This window comes from Micrasema longulum, unplaced genomic scaffold (genome assembly GCF_059751315.1).
Source record: "Micrasema longulum isolate JH-2025_06_02 unplaced genomic scaffold, ASM5975131v1 h1tg001246l, whole genome shotgun sequence".
Taxonomy (NCBI): domain Eukaryota; kingdom Metazoa; phylum Arthropoda; class Insecta; order Trichoptera; family Brachycentridae; genus Micrasema; species Micrasema longulum.
Window position 1 is genome coordinate 101,637 of NW_028278433.1, and position 21,940 is coordinate 123,576.

Below are 21,940 nucleotides of genomic sequence, written 5' to 3' on the forward strand. Positions count from 1 at the left end.
TTTCACATTTTCATCTTGTCACAATGTTTAACCCAAACTTATAAAGTCCGAACGCATACGTATTATCCGGTTATCACACATGGTTCCTGACCCCAACTCTGGTAAAGTAAATCCGGAGCTGGCACGGCACCCTGCTAGTACTTATGGGCAAACCCGGAGGATGTCGACCTTCCCTTTCGTTATTTTCCTACACCATGAGGCCAACAAGTGATGAAAAACAAGTGAAGTGAAATTTTACTCCAATGTTATTTATTCTTTTAACCATGGTCTCGTATGTGTTGAAAAATAAATTACTTCAGCTTTCTCACTGAAATTTTTATATTTTTGCTGTAGTGTAGGACTTAAATCCCTTACTTTTTACTTTAACCTTACTTGCGACCGCGACCCCGAAAGCAAAGCTCTGCGACCCCCCTGGGAGTCGCGATCTACAGGTCGAAAAACACTGATCTAAATCATCACTGTATTGATTTGCAAACCGCTGCATTATTATGTAATACGTTCCGAACTTTACTTTGGTTTCGAAACCGATAAGTGATTTGTGAATTTAAATAAAGATTTCCTATGAGCAATCGTAATCGGATAAAGAATACAGGTCTGTATGTAAAATAGAACCAGAACCCTGGACTAGTGTTTTTGACTCAATGACTGCTCTCAGCAAAAAATCCTGAAAAAGGAAATCGAATGGAGATAAGTTCCCCTCGTGTAGTGGTTGGGGCATTTGCTTACCATGCCTGAGGCCCCAGGTTCAATTCCTGACAGGATGGACTTGAAGTATGTTTTTTAAATGTGGTTCTACACAGTATTTCATTGTTCCTGGGCTGGCACCTAAAGCGTAACACTGATCACCTTACCTTCCATGTAATTTGTTTTATCCATATACGCTGCAATTGGTATTCCAATGCAGTGCTCTATGCACCACTGGATGTGGATATTGCAATTATTATCATATAAGAAAGCGCAAAGGCCGAGGTTCGGTTGAACCTTACGTAAGCATGCGCCGAACAATAGGCAATTTTCACATCTCATGTGTTTTAATAATGATTGATTTCTACAACACTGTTGATATTGGAAAGTAAAATGATAATAATTAATTGAGTACCTACTTACTGAATTTTGGATACATAATAAACCCACGTATCTTACGAAAATTTGAAATAGGAATACAAATTCATTTGTTTCTAAGCGCAATTTTCTGACAAGCTTTTTCCTCCCTTATATGGCAGCACTAAAACGCCTGTCAGCTGTATTGATCACCGGTTGACGCAGCATTACTCCATAAACCAACCGTTTTCCACGTAAAATGTCAGATTTATCGGCTTTTCTTCGCAATGTTTATTTATACTTCAGAGCTTGCAGTGTCCAAAAAGTAATTTTCAACAGAAATAATTAGAACAAAGTATATGCGCTCTGAAACGTGAGAACGAATATATTTTATGCTTGAAAGGCGATCCACTCCTAAAAAATCTGCTGTTTTAGGTTAAGTTCATATAAAATTTTCCTGATTACCGTCATCCAAAATCGGTGAATAAAGAACACTTATTCAAATATAGTTTAAGGTTTAAATTACTGTGCCAAGAAAACAATTCGTTTTTTCTTTGCTTACTTTACGTGTGTTAATCGATTGTCATCCAATTTCAATTGAATCAAACGGATATTATTTAACCTTCAATTAATTTTTTTTAAAATACAAATCAGCATTTTAAAATATCGGTTCCTGTATTGTGACCCAGATTTTTGTACTAACAAGCAGAAAATTTCTTCAGTTTTGATTCCCGCTTTGTGTAGGCAGACAGTCATTTTTTAATTCGCGTTAATTGGTCTTTCAGCGGTGTATTTAGGTTTGATTTGAAGTGTTTTCTAAAATGTGTTAATTGTTAAAATTGAGTTGTTTTCTTGTTGTTAATAAGTTGTTGGAGAAAATGACGTCCGATGGAAGTTGCTGCCTAAGTTGGTGGGTTGTCACAACACTTTTCGTCTTGCTTCTGCTTTATTCCCTATTTGATGTCGCCTACTTCTGCAGGATGATGTATACAATAATGAAAGCAAGATATTGCAAATCCAAAATATGCGTCCTAGAAAAACTCGAAATCAAATGTGAGTACTAGGAATATTGATTTTAGAAATTGATAACACAAATTGTTTTTATTTTCCGTGTAATGATGAGTTGCATGATTTTTTAATTATTCAAACCCGAAAACCATATAACAAAATCGTAATTTTGACCACTAATAAAATGTAAAAGTGATTTTGATGAAGTTTATATAAAGACAAATTATTATTCAGTAAAGTAGGTGCCACAAATTAATTTTGTTTCGTCTTTGTAAAATTATTCACAGCCTCTTAAAAAATCCTGGTTAAAAAAACATTTTGGTATTTGTTCATAATAAAACTCATTTTGATCAACATAAAATTAGTCTTTTTTCTAAATTAGAAAACAAGTATCACAATGGAGTCATGGTCCCGACCCTGATGTATGGACTTGGAAAAACAGGGATGAAAGTAGGCTGAATGCAGTCGAAATGCGATGTCTTAGGCGAATGTGTGGTAAAACTATATACGATAGATACACAAATGTTGAGATCCGTACATTCTGTAAGGCTGAGATAAGCATTATCGACGAAATCAAAGTGAATGGACAGCGAAAGAACGGCCAAGAATATTTAAAATGTGAATATTGATGGATGCAGATAAAGAAGAAGACCGAGAAAGACATGGCATGGCCAAATCCAACAAATACTTGAAGATAGAGATGTTAAAAGTCGGAATAATCGGCGTGCGTGCAGAAGAAGATGTATGAATGTAGAGGAAGCGAGATCTGTATACAAAGGTAGAGGGATGTAGCGTTCTATTCTCTCTGCCTACCCTTTCGGGGAAACGGTGTGATGGTTTGTTGTTGCTGTTTATTAAAATTAAATTAAATTAACATAGAACGTTTAACAAATAACCGTGTTGAAAAAACGACTGATAATTACAATCAAAGCCAAATTAGCAGTTCACAATGGAGTCCTCGTGTTCGTTCTACAAGTTAAGAATATCGCTATTTATAACAGGAACATTTGCAGTGGTGTTTTATTGGTGTCAAAAAAATGCAATAAAAGAGGCAAAAACATAATTACAGCAACAAAAAAATAAGTATAATTAATATGAGAAAACATCTGTATGCGAAGTAAATTATAGAGAATATCATTTTGTGATAAAAGTAATCGATAATATCATGCCTACTAAAAAATAATATTTAAGAAAACTAACCAATACACCAACCCTCGCGTGAACTTCAGAACAGGGAGTCGACGCATACAAAGTTGCTCAAAGAATTCAATCAAATGAAGAATGGAAAATACGAAAAAATAAATAAAACATATTGCGTCTGAATTTAATAACTTATAATATATTGAAAATTTTTTGTTGTTGTTTATATTGAGTATAATGTCAGTTAAAACTACTTGTTTAAGTTTTTTTTACCTTTATGTATGGAAGCGATGTAAGGAATCGGAAAAAACATAGATAAAAGTAGGCTGAATGCTGTCAAAATGCGATCTCTCAGGCGAATGTGAAATAAAACCATGCATGACCGGTGCTCAAATGTCGAGATCCGTGCATTATATGTAGGGCTGAGACAGGCATTATCGAAAAAATCAAGAAAGGAGTTCTGCGTTGGTTTTGATGTGTAGAACGAATGGATAGCGAAATAACATCTAAAATGATTACGATTTGAATGTTGATGGATGCAGAAAATGAGGAAGACCGAGGATGACCAAATACGTGTAGATAGGCTGGTCGATTTTTACTTTTGTAATAAAACGCTTAAAACAATTTAAGCGTAGTAAAAATGCGGGTCGTAAAATTAAGAAGACTATTCTTAATTCTATGATGCGGGTTAAATAAATATGAATCTGATTAACAGCTTTTTTAAAAATTTTGAATTACATTATGCTTAATAAATATACATATACAAAGATTAAATATCGGGTTGTGGTCCCGAAAATTACAAAAATTACAAAATTCCCAAAAATTACAAAATTTGTACTTATCATGTTAAAACCTTCTGGGTGTATATAATAAGTAAATATAATATCGTCGAGTTTCTAGCACAAGTTGGTAACTACATCTTCATCATCATTCCCTTTCCACACCTAATGGCGCATAGGACACTGCATTGATCACCAATTGCAGTGTATCTTGTTCATTTTTGTTACATGAAGGTAAGATGATTAGTCTTATGCTTCAGGGACTACGAAATAATTTAGTTTAATAACGTCTTTTAAAATAAATATTTTACATCAACCACATCGGGAATCGAACCCGAGGCCTCTTGCATGGTAGGCAAACGGGCTGACTATTACACAACGAGGCCGACAAAATAAATTTCGACAATTTAGCTTACATTAACTACACTTTACTAGTTGTAAAAAAATGCACTTTTAAAGTTATTAGCGCATCCCAAATCAAAAATTTAAATAAAACTGCAAGCTGAATATTATGAAAATTATTTTTTGGGTTTATACAATACGAAATATTTTTGTTCACATTTTAAGTAAAGATTATTCTGTGCCATTTATGAAGACATCTCATTTTTAGAAAATTTGTAGTTAACAACTTGTTCTAGAAACCCGACGAATGTTGATGATAGCTATCCTGTTTATTTTTCATCTAGAGTAGGAAGTTACTCGGCTTCTTGTAGACCCAATAAACGTCCGTAGTAACAATCATCTCAGATGCTTAATTTCCGTTATATTAATGAGGCACATAAATGTGTCCGAGACATTAAGGATTGTCTCCATTTTCAGATTGAATTTTTTTCATTAAAATAAATTACCTTCTCTTAAATGTTCTTCATCTCTGTTGTAATATGTTGATATAAACAGCTCCCCAGGGAGTTGAATTCAGTCCTTGTCTACAAAAATTTGGACAAACTCAAAATATTGTTAAAATAAGAGTTTATTTCTTTTTTGGGTGATACCGTGTCTGTTGGATTTGTTCCGACGTTGCGGCTACCATTGCAGGAGCCATCTTCAGGGTAAACTGAGTGTTTTGTAGAAAAAAAGTAGGTGTTTAAGTACTAGTGATTTGTACCGTGGCACATTTCTATTCATTTTTGTAGTATGTATTGCTGGGAACTATGTTGAGTTTAATTTCAGCCCGTCATCTTTGTTTATGTTATTTGGGTGTCTGTGTATTTCAATAGCCTCTTTTATTATTCGTGCACTGTAATTACTGGGTTTATGCAAAATTTTCGGTTCAAAGGCGAAACAATGTCCGGTGTCTATAAAGTGTTTCGCTATTGCAGATTTGTCAGGATGCCCAAGTTTACACGCTCTTTTGTGTTCGTCAATCCTTTTCTTTGCTGTGCGCCCTGTTTGTCTTATGTTTGTACTTTATCACATCCTTGGCAACTTAGTTTATAAACAGCTTCCGTTTTTACGGGATTCTTATCTTTTGGGTTCAATAAATGGTTCTTTATTTTTTCCACAGTCCCAAACGTTGTTCCAATATTATGTTTTTTCAGCACTTTGGCTATCCTGTCAGTAACACTCTGTACATATGGTAGGTATGCAGTTCCTCTTGTAATATATTCTTCCTTGTTCTTCTTTGTAGCTTGCGATTTAATAATGTTGTCAATTTGCTGCTTCTTTTATCCATTATCTGCAATGGTAGCCGAAACGTCGGAACAAATCCAACACGACACGATATCACCCAAAAAAAAACCAAATTGATAACAGCGACCGTGAAAACCTTCGCACCTAATTAAAATAAGAGTGTTTGAAAAAAAAAAAGGATTTTTAAAAAAGTTTACCATGAATAATGTTCCTCTAAAGTTTCGCGGTCTGGCCCTGAGACACATGTATTTGCTTGAACACGGCGGAAATAAAATAGTAACATAACACCCAATACAATTATTTTATTTTAATTTTTTTTATTTCTTAAACACTTAAATTTAAGAAATAAGGTCTCCACAGGAATTCTAACCGTCTATTTGCTCTATAGCTGCAAGACTTGTTGTCATTCAGCTCTTTTTTGTAAAATCGTAAACGATTTTTTAAAAATTAAACACTAAAAAGCCAAAGATGGACACATTTCTTTAAAATAATGTAAATGGGGGCTAGATTTCATACCGTCGAATCGCTCTGTTGCTGTAGACATGCTGTAATATAGATCCTATCAGCAGCGTCGGCGTCGTAGCTAGGGACCGGCCAGGCGGGCGGCTACCGGGAGGCGACCCTTAGAGGGGCGCACTTTGGAGACCCACAGCCTTCTTATCTCTTTCTCTTCCTAGAAAATAAGTATTTGGGGGCGCACAATTCAAATCTTGGCAGAGACGCTCATGATCCTGCATATTTTCGAAGCTGCATATTTTATTAAATTGTGTATTAATTGGAAACGAGAAACTAGAATCCTAACCGTCCATGCGCCATGTACCTGTAAGGAGTGTTGAGAGACTTATTGTACGGCGCCCTTGAGCTAATGTTTACAAAAACAGCGCTTTATAAATTAAACATAATAAAAATAAATTTACGGTTCCACAAAAAAGGGTATGAGAATTATTTTAAGAAAGAATAGAAAACACAAATATTAAATTAATGCAAAAAGGAACAAAAATTACGTCAATAAATATATTTTAATGGAGTCTTTTTTATTTACGAAATAATAAACGGTTATTCCTCGAATGAGTTCACTTTGAATCGGGTTGCGGACCCGTGGCTAGTGTTGCGGACTTACGGATCAGATGTCCAATGTTCGAGTTCCACTCTACCACAATTTAATTCACCTTTTCTAATAGTGAGTTATTTACACGTTGAAAATGGCCCCGAAGATTGAATAATTCGGGTAAATCATAAGAATGCAATTAAAAAAATAATAATAATTAATGTGAACAGGAATATTTTGATTGTTTTATTTATTTGGAATCTTGAAATAATGCACACATAAACATATTATTATCTGTGCTGTTATAATAACAATGTACGTCTATTTAATTTAGAATATGAAACAAGAAACAAAAATCAAATATAGTTGCCATTTCGTAAAACGGCAAAATCACCGAACTCAAGAATCACCAGTGGAAAAAAGAAAAAAAATAAACAAATAAAGTTCTTGAAAAGTGTGAAATGTATTGTGTATATATTGATCAAATTGATTTTAGCTTGGTGTTTTCTGAACGACATCGACACCCTCTTGTACCACATGAACAACGCACGATACCTTCGGGAACTAGACTTCGCCAGAGCTGATTTCTACGAGAGGACGAAGCTATGGGCCAGCATTAGGGGGGCCGGGGGTGCTGTGGTACAGGGGGCCACCACTGTGAGATATAGAAGGTTCCTGAAGCCGGGGAGTACGTTCACAATTACGTCACAGGTAAGACGACAAATCTGCATAATTTTCACTCCATTTATTTAATAAAGAAGTTCAGAGGTTTTTTTTATTTTTAAATATCTGTTGATAGACTATCAAACTAAGCCAAAAAATGTTGTTTATGTGTCGTATTATCATCGCTTTGTTTTTGTAAAAGTTTTGTAATTTTTGATCTTCGCCGAACTTTCAAAATGACACCACCCGCGACGTCACAAGGTCAGTGAGGGGTTCTGGCATTTAAAATTTGAACCCCATACAATTATAAAAACCCTCTTAACGCCAACACACACTTAATGTCGAGAAACGTGGCTACATGGCTTGAATAAAAAAAATCGCCTTAATGATAATTTATTGATTAATTCTTTTATTTTTTGGCACCCTAACAATGATGAATTACAGCTCAGAACACCTAGGCTTGAGTAAAATCTAATTATATTACTTTGTGTTATCACCGGGATCAGACCTGGAACCTTCCGTGCGCTAGTCAAACGTCTTAACTACTACACCGAGAAAGCCGCTGATGATTTTTTATTGAAAAGGCATTAACAAACAACCTTTTGAAAAAAATTTTGATAAAACATCATTAAATACTGTACTCTATGCGTGATATAATTCTATTGGAGGTCATTTGGAGTATTTTTTAAATGTATTTGTAATGTTAAACGGCTTATTATTCGTGGCAATCAGCGTTATACAATAATATTGTTAAAAAACTGCTTATAATATCTCCGCTATTCAGGAAAAAGTCACTAACCCTAAAAATGACAGTTTTGAGTCATAAATGCCATTCGAAGGGTAAAATTATGTTCTTTAAGAGGCAAACGTCACCAAAATAACAAAGAAAAATGTTGAAAAATCCGAATAATTTGTTTTTTACTATTTGACTTTATATTATTATGTTTATAAACAAAAAAACTTGTCAAAAAATATTATAATTTAACGATGTCGTCACAGATTGGTTTGAGGTCACCACTGGAGTTCGCCAAGGTTGCGTCTTTGCACCGTTCCTTTTTTTAATCCTTATGGACTTCATTCCAAGAAAGTCAATCCCACTAGATCGAGGAATATCCACCTCCCCCTCCCGAAAACTCTGCGACCTGGAGTATGCCGATGATGCGGTTATAATTGACGATTCAGTCGGGGGTCTTCAGGTTACTGTAGATAAGCTCAATAGGTACTCTGCATGCATGGGTTTAAAAATCAATATTGCAAAAACCCATGAACTGTGTAAAACTTCGTGCCTTGATGCTTGAAATTCCTGACTCTGTCAAACCAAATCATCGGAAGGGTCGAATGTTTCAAGTACCTGGGAGTTTATGTTACAGAAAATGGCAGCTTTCAAAAAGAACTGGGAGTGCGGTTAGGAGAAGCATGCGCCACATTCAACAGTATAAAAGCTGTCAAAGATTGAATATTTACTCAGTGAAAACCAAATGCCGCTTATATAACGCCTGCATAACACCTATTCTCCCCTACGGATGCGAATCGTAGTACCTTAATAGGGCCCAAACAGCAAAATTCTGAGTTTTGAGAATAGGTGTCTCAGAAAAATCTTGGGTGTGCGGTGGTTTAACTTTGTGAGGAATGAAGTGATAAGAAAACGGACGCAGCAAACTCCGTTGATAACTATCATCAAGCCGAGGCGATACGGTTGGCTAGGCCATATACTTCGAATGCCTCCTGAGAGCCTTAACCACGCTTGCTTATTTTACAAGGCATCAGATTTTCGACGTCCTGAACGTCCTCTGCTGTCTGTTCGTCGGCAGTTTATGTCAGAACTTCGGGACGAGAACATGACTTGAGAAGACGCAAAGTAGTTGGCAGCAGATGGAGATGCATGGAGGCTCTTTGTGGATACCATATGCTCCAACTAGGGAGCGGATATTTATTTTATATTATTTTATTTAATGCACAAAATACACAACTTTATCACAGAGCACAATTATATATTTTTTAGAAAATTCTGTGTTAAGTCGGTACTCTTCTATATATAAATCGAAAACATTTATTAATATATTAAACAATTTACAAAATAATCAAAATAATATACAAAATATTAATGGAAAAATATAAATAAAAAAAATTTATACAACATTATACATGAAAAATGGAATGCAGAAAATTTATATAATTATACATGGCAATATGTTATTAATAATTAACAGTAATATTATAATTCAATTCGATAATTAATTGTGTAAAATTTAAGTAAAAATAAACACAAAATAATTCAATGAAGTAATAATTGTAACACATCTACATTTACGGTAGAATGTGTAATTTAATAAACATAAAAATCAAGTTAAAATATATATTAACAAATAATTATGCATCACTATTAAGTTTATTCAAAGATGATTTACATATATATATATATATATATATATATATTATATATATATATTTATACGTATATGGATAATAATGAAGGCAGCATCGATATTATATACTTATTCCCAAAGCAATCTTATACAGTGCTCTCTACCCCTCGATAGAATCCAATTATGGATCTTCATCTTAAAGATAGACGTTGTTTTGGAGAACTTAATATGTTCATCCGAGACGTTGAACACTCTTGGAGCCATATGTGAAAAGTGTCTCTGAGCAAACATCGTACGTGTTCTCGGTATTAAGTAGTTTAGGTTACGCGAAAACCTCGTACGGGCATTCTGTTGGGACCTCCTTCCGTGATCGCCTGACCAGAAAATTGTCAATACATTCTTGATATAGATTTGACGGATATCAAGTACTTTTAATAATTGAAATAATGGTTCAGATGGGTAAGTCGGAGAGGAATGATTATGATGATGAAATGAATTATTTATTATTTTTTCTTCCTTTCTCTAACTCTTATAGCTTGCATTGTCCCGATGATGATCAAGCATATTTTAGCCCCCTTGCCCCATCCATCCAGATATTTTTTAATGGATCAGAAGGAAAAAGTTGCCATTAGAATTTATTAAAAAGACATGATTGAATTATTCTGTGCACATAAAACCTCCAAAACACAAAACTCTGATTTTACCTAGGTCTCCAAACCTTCAAATTGAGGATCCTTTTTTTTTAAACTCGATATTCACCCCACATTACGATTTGTTTAAAAAAAAATTAAGCCAATATTGAGACGCATCGATTACATGAAAAAAAGATACTATAAACACGCTAAAACCTAGCTTAAAAAATATCAAATTCTTATCGCTTTTTCAAAACACGATATTTTATCGCTTATTTCAATAATTTATATTGAGTACTAATGAAATCTAAAAAAAACATTATAAACTATGTAAAAATTATAAATTTGATTACCCTCAGGCTTAGACATAGAATCAAGAATAGTCCAGAAGGAGCGTAGAATCATATTTGAATACATCGAACTGTGTCCAACAAACCCCCCACTTCACCCCACTTTCACCGCGCGCATGATTTAAGTCGCCGCGTAATGTTGCCAGATCGCAAAAAATATAATCATTACACAAATGTAAGATAATTATATTTTTAAAAAGCAAAAGTTAATTTCTCAAAAAAATTTATTGTACACGTGGAACCATTGATTGGCACAACAGAGTAGATGAGTAAAGGGTCATTTAATGAGAGTTATTTAATTAATGAACTTAGAGCTTAAAAATAAAACTAATTTTATTTTACAGAAAACGGATGTTTTTACATCATGTTAAATAATATTTGATGTTTTAAAGATAATGTCTGTCAAATGTCCACCACGGCGTTGTTTAATCCGACGTCCAATTTTCATTAGTTCTCTGATTAGATGAGAAAAGTAGGGTAAAAAAATTTACTACCCTGACAACACTAACAAAATGTCCATTTTGATTTCTTTGACAATCTGACAGATGGAAAAATAATTAAATTTAAGTAATGCATTTGCTACTTACACATGCATTTGCTACTAACATATGAAATGTTATCCCATACTGTTTCTGTAAGATTCCAGCAGTACTCCTATACTTTAAAACGACACAACACGCATAGTTGAATTAAAATCAGGAGTTGCGTACTGAGCGACGTCTACAAAGAAACTAATGTGTCTAAAGGTAAAACTACTCCTTTAAGAGTAGTTTAGTCGCCTTCTGTTTGATGCGCGTATGCGGTTTCTGGACTATTCGTATGGCCTTAGAGTTGTAAGGTGTAATTTTTTAAAGCAATGATTTTTCACGCGATTTGACGCGAATAACAAAAAACCTTCTCCTGAAAAATAATGTTTCAAGCGAATGTCGAATTTCAAAAAAACGGTCCTCCAAAATGATGTTTTTTGGGTTAGTGACTTTTGCCTGAATGGCGACGATGTTCTCTCTGAGGGAACACTCGTTTTATTTTTTTTAAAGTTGCCTTCTTTCGATTTGTAATAGTAACGTGAGTGCTTATTGATTTTTTGCCCTTAGTGGGCAAGGTCGTAGTATTTAGACAGGGAAATCTTTGCAAGTCTTTAATTAAAGCCTATATTATGAAATCGAAACTCTGATTTCAACAATTTGAAATAATTATTATTTTTGTTTTCTTTTTTCAAATTAAGGCTGAGTAAGTTTCAAAAATGTGTAAAATCTAAACACTTAATTGTTAGCTACAAATGAGGTTTTGTGATGGCCCAGGGGCACCTAAAAATGGAATATTCAGAATTCTTTTAAACCAGAAGAGAGTATATAGAATTAGACAAATATGTAAAATTAATTATAATATAATGTATATGTTTGGATATAATTATAGCGTCCGTGATTAGTACATATTTTAATCACAGGCTGAATTAAAATGGGAAGTTAACATAGTCACGTTGAATATTTTTATGTAAACTAAAATCGAATTTTCTGTACAAAAATACGTATATTTTTATGAAGTTTAGAAATCATCGTCAGTAGTTTTTTTTTTAATCCTATAAATATACACACAGAACTTGTGTGTATATTTATATGATTTTTTTGTGCCTAAATTACGATTTTATTTTTTAGACAATAATGAAGTTCAGTGCTACGGTAAAATGGATGAAAAAAAATATTTATTACACACAGTAAAAATTAGAGCATTTAATTGTACGGAAAAGTTTCTTCAAAACATCTGAAAATATTAATAAAAATGAACTAACAATGTTTGATTATGTCCAAATGCTTGCAGACTGGCTGGATTTCCTCCCTAGGGAGTTGTTCATATTTAAATTTATTTCAACAGAGAGGGAAAATTTTTGAGAAGGGAATATGATAATATATATTCCCTTCTCAAAAATTTTCCCTCTCTGTTGAAATAAATTTAAAAATGAACTACTTTGAAATGTCACAAGTTTATGTGAACAATAACTATTCAATTATAGCGTTTTTATGTGTTGTAGAGATTTTTGGTTTCCGGGTAGCCATGTTTTTCAACGTTTAGTGTGTTTTGACAGGTACGGGGTTCTTTTAAATGTTAGTAAAACTCACCGACTTTAACTCGTGACATTGCAATGTGGGGGTAAACACCATTCCTCGGAGATGCTCGCCCGTCTATCTCGGTGGCAATGTCTCGGAATAATTTTTTGTCCTTTAAATTGCGGTTACACGTGGACAATGATCGAGTCCTGGGAAAAAACAATATATCATTGTCCACTTGTAAACGGCCTTTATCTCATGTTATCCCCACAAGTTGTTTTACTATGTGCTAAACAGATTGCGTAAAAATAGGCGCAGATTTTCAAGCGTACCAAGATAATTGAATTTAAAAAAAATATATTTCAGTTTATATTATTCATTTTATAAATTCTAATTAAATTTATTTAATTAATACGGATAACTAACATCTCACATTTTTCGTTACATAATACTTAAATTATGCTATCATTGCGATACAAAATTTGTGTACTAATAATCAACACAATTATAAAAATACAAAATCAAAAATAATAACCTGTTTTTTTTATATTTTTTTATGTGTACTTCATATTTGAAATAAATAAAAATATGTAAAAACATCAAATTATGCGTTTAAATAAATGAGAAATTTAACTGTTTTTTCTATAAATACGAAAAATTCTTAAATTAACATTCTAAATTATTTTTTTGGTTAGTCTATGTCAGCTTTAAATATTTTATGTTTTTTTTGTTGTTTTGATAATACTACGATATTTTTAATAGTTGATTTTTAAGTTCTTTTTCAATGAGAAAATAGGAAAATAAGATATGGTGTCGTCAAAATAAGTGTATGTGAAATGAGTAGAAATATTTTGTGTTTGTCCGAATGTTTATGCACGAGGACTAAATTTCAACCCCTAGAGAGTTATCAAGATTCTATTCGTATTAACTTTCTAGTGGGTAAAATCCAGTCATAGTCAACAGACACTTCGATAAATCAAAAATATTATTCATAGAATCTTGATAACTCCCTAGGGGGTGGAATCCAGTCCCTATCTGCAAACATTTGACACGTGTATTTATTTGTTGTGATTACAGGTGGTGTACTGGGATGATAAGACAATCTTCATGGACCATGAATTCGTGTCTCCGGACGGGTTTGTGAACGCCGTGGCCACGTGCAGGCAGCGCGTCATAGGATGTGGTGCTTCCACTGTGGCCACCCTTCTTCACCAGGTACACTGTGGAGGGACTTGCAAGGCCACCGTACCCACTGACATCCCACCAGAGGTAATATTACCAATTGGATACGACCTGAAATAAATATTGTTGTGCTGTCCTTTCTGTCCTGTTCTGCTTTTATAATCATTGCGTTATATTGTTAAATGTATGTACTAATTAAAATATGGAGTATAATGTATGTTTAGGCATTTACAGAGCAAATGATCTGTCGTCGGTTAAGTTAAGAGATCCCTTTGTCGCAAGTTTTTATAATTAGTTTTGTCCAATCATATTATGTAAGATTATCCCCAAACTCCACAGATATTATGGTAATGATTGTGAAAATAACGTTAATATATATTTTTTATGAAAATTTAAAGCATTTACTTTGTGTTCAAACATTTTACTAAATGTTATGAAATATTTGTAAATAACTACTTACCGACTTTTCTATGTCTACCGGTTTCGAGACGTACCCTTCTCAACGTCAGGACACCAATTAAACCAACATGCAAAACCCACTATACACCTTCACCATAGTTGTTGCACAAAAATATGAAACCAACACGACATGCATTTTAATAAGCACATGCACTGATAGACTAGAAACTAGAAACCGGTAGACATAGAAAAGTCGGTAAGTGATTATGTACAAATATTTCATAACATTTAGTTAATATATTTGGTTTGGACTTTCTAATTATTAATAGAGTTTAATCTCATTTTTTTAACTCGTAATATAATTCTAAGACTTTCTTCTTTCTTCGAGATGTGGTGTTAGCGTCGCATGCTGAGAATCTCATGAACAGCCAGAAAAACAAACATCTGCATACTGGAGGAATTTGACGTGAAAGTTCTTAGAAAGAAAAGAAAAAAAATGTTGTACTAAAAAACTGTAATTTTAAAAATATATTAACACAAATTTCAGCTATTTTTTTAAGTAGTAGCTTGCACTTGTAAACTTTTTAATGAAAATACTCGTAATATACGCATTACATGATGAGGAATATAGAATTATGAAATGAGATTAAAAAAACCGTAAGAGAATCCAGGAAAAAAAAGAAATAAATAAATAGAAAATGAGTTATTATTATAATTAAAGGCAGTGCTTCAAATATGAATACTATTTTATGATTTGTTTTCATTTGACTTTCTAGATTGCAGCTTGGGTCCAAGCCAATGAAATATCGTCAGCCAAACTGAGAAAGACCCTTCTGTGCAACTGTGAACCCGACAAGTGTGTATGCGTCAAGGATGGAGAAAATACTGAAAGGCCAAATGGACACGTGTAAAGATTACATAATATTACAAATCATATTAATACTAACCGAACCATTCCAGCATTACTAACAATGACGTATAATTTAATAGACACGTTACAAGCGCGTAATGGATGGCACTTCAATTCCTAGATAGTTGTCTTTCTTGCATCTCTTTCTCACATAAATAGTTGCATGTACACAGTTTGATAAAAAAAATACACGGAATTAGTGTATATTTAAAAAATCTTTATTATTTATTCTTAATTTAAATATGTTTTTATTTATCACAAGAATTTGTTTTTTCTATTAATTTGTTGTCCTTTTATTTATTTACAGTCTAATTATTATCGAAAGTACATTAATACTAATAATAATAATAAAAAAGTGTATGTGTAGTCACTTTTTATTTTTTTCTTATTTATCATATTCTTGTCTTTGCTTTTTACAAAAGGTTAGAAATACACTATTATGTAATTGATATAAATACAAAAAAACACAAAAGCATGACATGTACGTGGGTATATATTTTATTTTGAATTTCAATCATTCTTCTTCTTCAGCCCTGTTCTCTTCACTGCTAGACAAAGGCCTAACGTCTCCAACGTCTCCATTCCTAACGTCTCCATTCCTTCATTTCACTCGCTTTTATCATCCACGCTTTACCGGCTATTGAGGCAATGTCGTTGGCTTATCTTTCTTGTGGCCTTCCAACACTTATTTTGTTTGCCCATGGTCTCCACTTTATTATGGGTGCCACCTGCCATCATTTTATTTCACCAAGTGTCCTGCCCGCTGTTATTTTTATTTTGCTGCACAATTCCTTATATCTACGACTCCGATTCGGTGCCTTATTTCTTCATTTCTTTTTCTGTCTCTTAGACATACACCGAGAATCTGTCTTTCCATGGATCGTTGCGTGCATTTTACTTTCTGGCTACTTTTGTGAATCATAGACATGGTTTCTAGTCCGTATCTCGTCACTGGTAATATATACGATTTAAAGACTTGTCTTTTTAAGCACTTAACGTTTTTGTGGCTACTTAATTTAAGATACATTTATGTATATTTTTACTATTATTTTTTGTCATTGAAATGTTGAACATGTGACGAGTTTATTCTAATATCATATTTAATTATTCTTATGTAATATATTTCTGTCCAACTCGGACTTTTACCTAAATGCGTTTTATCTGATAAAATAATTTCCCTTTAAAAGTAATCACCATCGCTTCGGCAGCGTTTTTGCTAATCCACAAAACATTTCTAGATCACAATTTTTGTTATGGCCTTCAGCTACGCCAGCGATTTGGTGTTTATCTCCTCTATGGTCACGAAATGTCGTCCTTTCATAGTCCTTTTCATCTTTTGAAACAGGTAAAAGCCGCAGGGGGGCAAGTCCGGTGAGTTCGGCGGCTGGTGCATCAATGCGGTCTGGTTTTATCAAAATGCCGGGAACTAGGCCACGAGGCGTGAGCAGGTGTCCACCATTTTTGCTCTGGAAAAATCTTGAAAATTCTCTTACCTCACCAAGACGCGTCTTATAGTTTGTTTGTCAAAAACCAACTACGCGGCCAAAATGGCCGAAAATTGACAGATTAATTTAAAATATGTGTACCAATCTAGAAAAAAAAACAGACTGTCACTAAGAGGTAGTTCAGTGGTTTTAAAAAAATATGTCTTTGTTAAAAGACTATCAAACTAAGCTTAAAAAAATGTGTTTCGTATCGTGATCTCAATGATTTTTTAAAGTTTTCGAATTTTGGAATTATTCCTCCCATGACTTCATGGGTTTTGCTGACATTTAAAAGTTACATTACATTATTATTATTACATTATTTTTTTGCACCACAATAGGCCAGGAGGCCTAATTACAGTGGTGAATTACATCACAGAGCACCCAGGCTTGAGAAAAATCACATTTTTAATTTTTGTGTTCTCATCTGGAATCGAACCCAGAACCTTCCGTGCGTGAGTCAAGCGTCTTGACCACTACACCACGGAGGCCGCCAAAGTTGAATCCTCTAGCGTCAAAATACACTAAAGGCTGAAAAAAATGGCTACTTGAAAACCGGGAATCGATTACAACTCCATGATTGGTTTGTTCACAAAAACTTGTATCGTAGTTCAAAGTAGTTAGTTTTTTCAATTTCATATTAAAACCGTTTTTATTAATTTTTCATACATTTTAAAGAATTTTTATAAAATGTTTTAATTTTTACCGCGTGTAAGAAAACAAATTTAGATGCAATTTCCCATAGCACTGACCTTCATTTAAATTCGAGATTAAAATATTTAACGAATTTTTTATCATACCTCGTATATCGTGATTTTGGATTTTTTAAGGATTAAGCAACATCAGGCTATATCTAAGATGGAGCTAGTATAGGAATAACGTGTCTATTAATCATACGTCAGTGATAATTAACACAATATGCTTTGTTAACTCAGTCATGTTATCACTTAATTTACTGGCATCGCATTATTATTGATGTTTTTGTACATAATCGTATTTTTTTACATAAAATTCTGTAGCAAAGTATTTTGATGCGAGGTATCAATCGAACTTCCTTGAAGATGCCTCATTAGGCGAAAGCGCTCAATTGTCAAACAAAAAAGTATTAAGCCGTTTCACCGTAGAGGTAGGCAGAGAGGATAGAACTTCACATCACTATATCTTTGCATACAGACCTCGCTTTCTTTACAATAATACATATTCTCATTCATGTGCGCCGATTGTTCCGTCTTTTTACACGATAATCTGAAAGTATTTCTTAGATTTAGTCAATCCAGAAAAAAACATAACTGCGTTCTTTTACACGACAAAAATAATTTGTAAAAAATCGAAGAAATACATACATTAAAACATAAGAAAAATTGTAAATATTTACCCCGCCTTATAAACTCTTCAAAATCCGCATTCCGTTTTCTTTTTACAAAATATTTTCCGTCTTTGATGAAATCTATCTATCAAAACCAAATAGTTTGAGTGATAACTCGCATTAAATTTATAAGTGAAAAATCACACTTTGTTATTAAACGTAAAAAAATATATAAACAATAAATAAAAAGATTGACGACACATTATAACATGAAAGAAGTCTTATGTCCATGGATTTGCTCCGACTTATTAGAAAAAAAAATATTTAGCCATGACCTTTCTAAAGTTTTCGCACTTTCCAAAAAAATAACATCTTAAAATTGCTTTACTTCAAATCAATCCATTATTCAAATTAATTGCAAAGGAGAGGTAAAAGATTTAGAAGGAAATATGGATGTCTCGGCATTTACAGGGCTTATGACATGTCATTAGCTTGTTTGAGGCCTATTCACACACTGTGTAACATTCACCATTCTGCCTATGTTTAAGCATCCACATTTCCTCAACTTTTCCACCTGTTTCACCTCTTTTACTTCACTTTTGCTTTTCTAACGTTTCATGCAACAGATGATTGAGTCATGCTGCATTTGGTGTTGCAATGTAGTGCCCTAAGTACCATCGTTGCGGATCGGGGTAAAGTGATATGAACTTTGTCTCAGCTGAGAAATCGGTCTTTCGAAAACAAAACTGAATTAAATTAAACTGTAAATTATATAAGAAATGATCATTCCTTATATAATTTACAGTTGATTCTGGACATAAGAGAAACGACTTTACATATATACATAGTAGTACATACATAATAGGAATAGCCTATTCCAATTATGTTACTATTCCTTCTATTCCGAATAGGAAACCTGGTAATGTTTGTAGACCTCTGTAAATGTAATCACGGATCTAAGAGAGACCTCATTAAAAGAGGAAAAATGTCCCGGTCCCCTGGGCCCTCTTATTTTCAGGTTTGGCTGTAATATAATTTTCATTTGTTTTAACATGCTGTAATTATTAACAAACGGCACTAAGACAATTTATTATTTTTTGTTATTTAATTAAGTGCGTATCATCACACTTAGGCAGATTCGGTAAAATTAATACAGGATTCTTTTATACCTCGCAATTGGATAATGTCAATTGACTTTCGAAACATAAATTCGTCGGATTAGAAAATGTTTCCAAATTCGAATACTTTACTTGCAAATAACATAACAATTTTTATTATTATAAATCTGTTGAAAGATGGCAAAACATGATGTCGTTTTTAGTACAAACCAATTTTTAAGTTTGATGGGCTTTTATAAATTGAAATTTTAGTTTACAAGCCTAATTCTGATTTAAGTAGATGCATTAAACATTTTTAATTTATTGAGGTTTTTTTTCACCACAACGTGTTTACACAAAGTGCTTACAAATTGCTGAAGAATTCAGTGATACTCGTATAATATAATAAATAACTGAGTATGCCTAAAAGCCGACATATCGTCATGGTTGTAGAACAACGACGCATGTTATATTCTTCAACTTTAAATTTTTATTTTAACACTTTCTGTCGCAACTTGATAAGTACAAAATTATATCCTTCGATTCTTGGGTTGAGTTTTTTTTTTTTTCTAGATCAAATATAAAAGAGAGTCAATTTCGCAATTTTCGCACATCCGTCATTGTTCTACGACCGTGACTAAATATTATATTTAGCCATCGTTCGACGGAATTAATGTTGTACTTTAACTTTTGTAATAACATACAATATGCCCAGTTTAGTAATAGTCCTTAATATTCATCCGAATTACGGATACGAATTTTGCATAGTAATATTTTTATCATATAGTTTTTATTCGTATCATGGTCTTTCAAATTGATTGCGTAATAAAAGTAAATTTGCAATAAGTAAATTAATCATACTGTAAAATGTTCTCTCAATTAGATGAAGTAGTTTTGTATTTGTTATTGATACTTTTTATACTTATTGTTGATTGATGCCTTTAATGAACAATTATTAATATAATATGCACAAGTAAATTGGTACATCAAACAATATGTACCGAAATACATTTAAAGTATTACAAAACCTCTAATTTATAAGAAATAAAAATATATATTTACATTTATCTTATATAAAATACAATCAATTATAAAATCAGAATTTATTCCAATTTGTTAAAAACAAATACGCATTTCATAATACCTTATCGTTTACTAACCCAACACCATTTTTGCACTAAATGTGAAACATTAGCCTTCATAATGTTTTTTTTAATGCTTCGCATTTTCACGCTTTTAAAAAGTTAGGTAGTAAATGATTTCAGCTTATTTTTTTTTTTCGAAATATATCAGTAAAACGTAAGTATTTTTTCAGTTACTAAAATATTTTTCAATTTTCAATCAGTTCATTGATAATTAATATGAATATGTATTTGATTCTGTCGCTTTCAGTAAGAATGTCCTACGTGTAAAACTAATTTGCTTTATATGAATATTAAAAATGAAATACCGAAAGCTTTACAATTTTCTCACTACTGTGTTAATCAACTATAATTTTTTAACGATAATTTTCATTTGTAAATTGCAAGATTCTTTTTTATGTTTAAAATAAATGTCAGTAAAACATTTTTTTTTTCATAAAAAGTCCACTGGCGTCCATAATAAATAGGACTTATAGAAAATAATAAGTATTTTATATCATGTTTATATTCCTCTAAATACTTTGATTTCTAGACTTTAACTAATTCTTTTTTCATTATGGCAGAACCATTTCCGTGGGAAGTTGCAAGGACAAATGCAGTCAGATAGGATTACCTGATACTCCAAAGGAAAAATACTAAAAGTATTTATTTTTTTGATAAGAGAAAGGACAAAAATATTAATCGAGTGTTTTAATGTGCATTGTAATTTAAAATGGTTGTGTTATGAGAAAATAACACATTAATAAAAAAAAAAAACCTTATTACTTTAAACTTAAACATATGTACATTAATCGGGTAAGTTATGACGGTATGTACTTAGTACAATAAATTACCTACATATTTATGTACCCCAGGTAGGTACATTTTCTAAAAAATAAATCTAATATTTACTTTTTTAAATATAACTAATATCTTAACGTATTAAAAATGTTATGAATATTTATTAAAATGAATAAACCTGATTATGCGCTTATCCTTCTTGAAAAAGATATCAAGAAAAGAATACTAGTTAAGTAACAATGAAAATGTTTCGTAGAAATTAAACACAACTAAAATGAGAATTCTGCGGGAACATGAATAATGAATTTTTAAAAAGTTTTCTTCGGAGCTTTTTATTTACTTTATTGTAATCCCTTTTCCCGACGAACCGTAACTCAAATAAGGTTTTTTTTTTAGTTTTAGACATTGTTTTGTAACGCAAAACCATGTTTTGTTGTAATTTCAAAATAACTGTTGTTTTGTTTTTTGTTTTATTTTTATAAGTTGCTGTCATAAAAATCAACGATTTTTTACAAAAATGACATTTACAAAAAAACGCATTATCGTTCGTCCAGTTCATTAGTCACAAAAGTCTGAAAAAACTAAATTTGAGAACCTATGCAGGTTTATGTGAAATTTTCATCTTTATCTGATGCACTCCTCAGATTACTGCAAAATGACAAAAAACTTCTACATAATAAAATGTAGAAGTTTCTTTCAAAATATTTAAAATATCCTAAATAGAGCAGAAATTATTTCCAATGTACGCAATCACTAAACATCCCATCTTTTGAAATAAAAATTGTGCTCTTTTTGTGATCATGATTTTTTTTTTTCACATTGCCCCTGTACTTGTAATTTAGAAGTGTATGAGTAATGAACTGGACAATCGAAATTGAGATGATTTTTATAAAAAAATAGCGCTGTATACAGTGCTATTTTTTTTTATGTAATAAAAAT

At 32.4% G+C, this 21,940-nt stretch overlaps 1 protein-coding gene across 4 annotated transcripts; it reads left to right on the top strand.

The window, feature by feature from the left end:
- The first annotated feature begins 1,238 nt into the window (after positions 1 to 1,238).
- Positions 1,239 to 21,503, top strand: LOC148276288 (protein THEM6-like). 4 transcript variants are annotated; one of them, XM_088234481.1, is made up of 6 exons: positions 1,239 to 1,366; positions 1,908 to 2,094; positions 7,142 to 7,356; positions 13,779 to 13,970; positions 15,059 to 15,189; positions 20,785 to 21,503. In XM_088234481.1, exons 1-6 carry the CDS (start codon positions 1,301 to 1,303, stop codon positions 20,858 to 20,860), a joined length of 867 nt encoding a protein of 288 aa, XP_088090607.1. In that variant the 5' UTR covers positions 1,239 to 1,300; the 3' UTR covers positions 20,861 to 21,503. The 4 variants fall into 4 exon arrangements, with proteins under 4 accessions (XP_088090607.1, XP_088090608.1, XP_088090609.1 ...); XM_088234482.1 differs by lacking the exon at positions 20,785 to 21,503 and adding an exon at positions 16,538 to 17,989; XM_088234483.1 differs by having other exon boundaries at positions 1,240 to 1,521.
- The last annotated feature ends 437 nt before the right edge of the window (positions 21,504 to 21,940 follow it).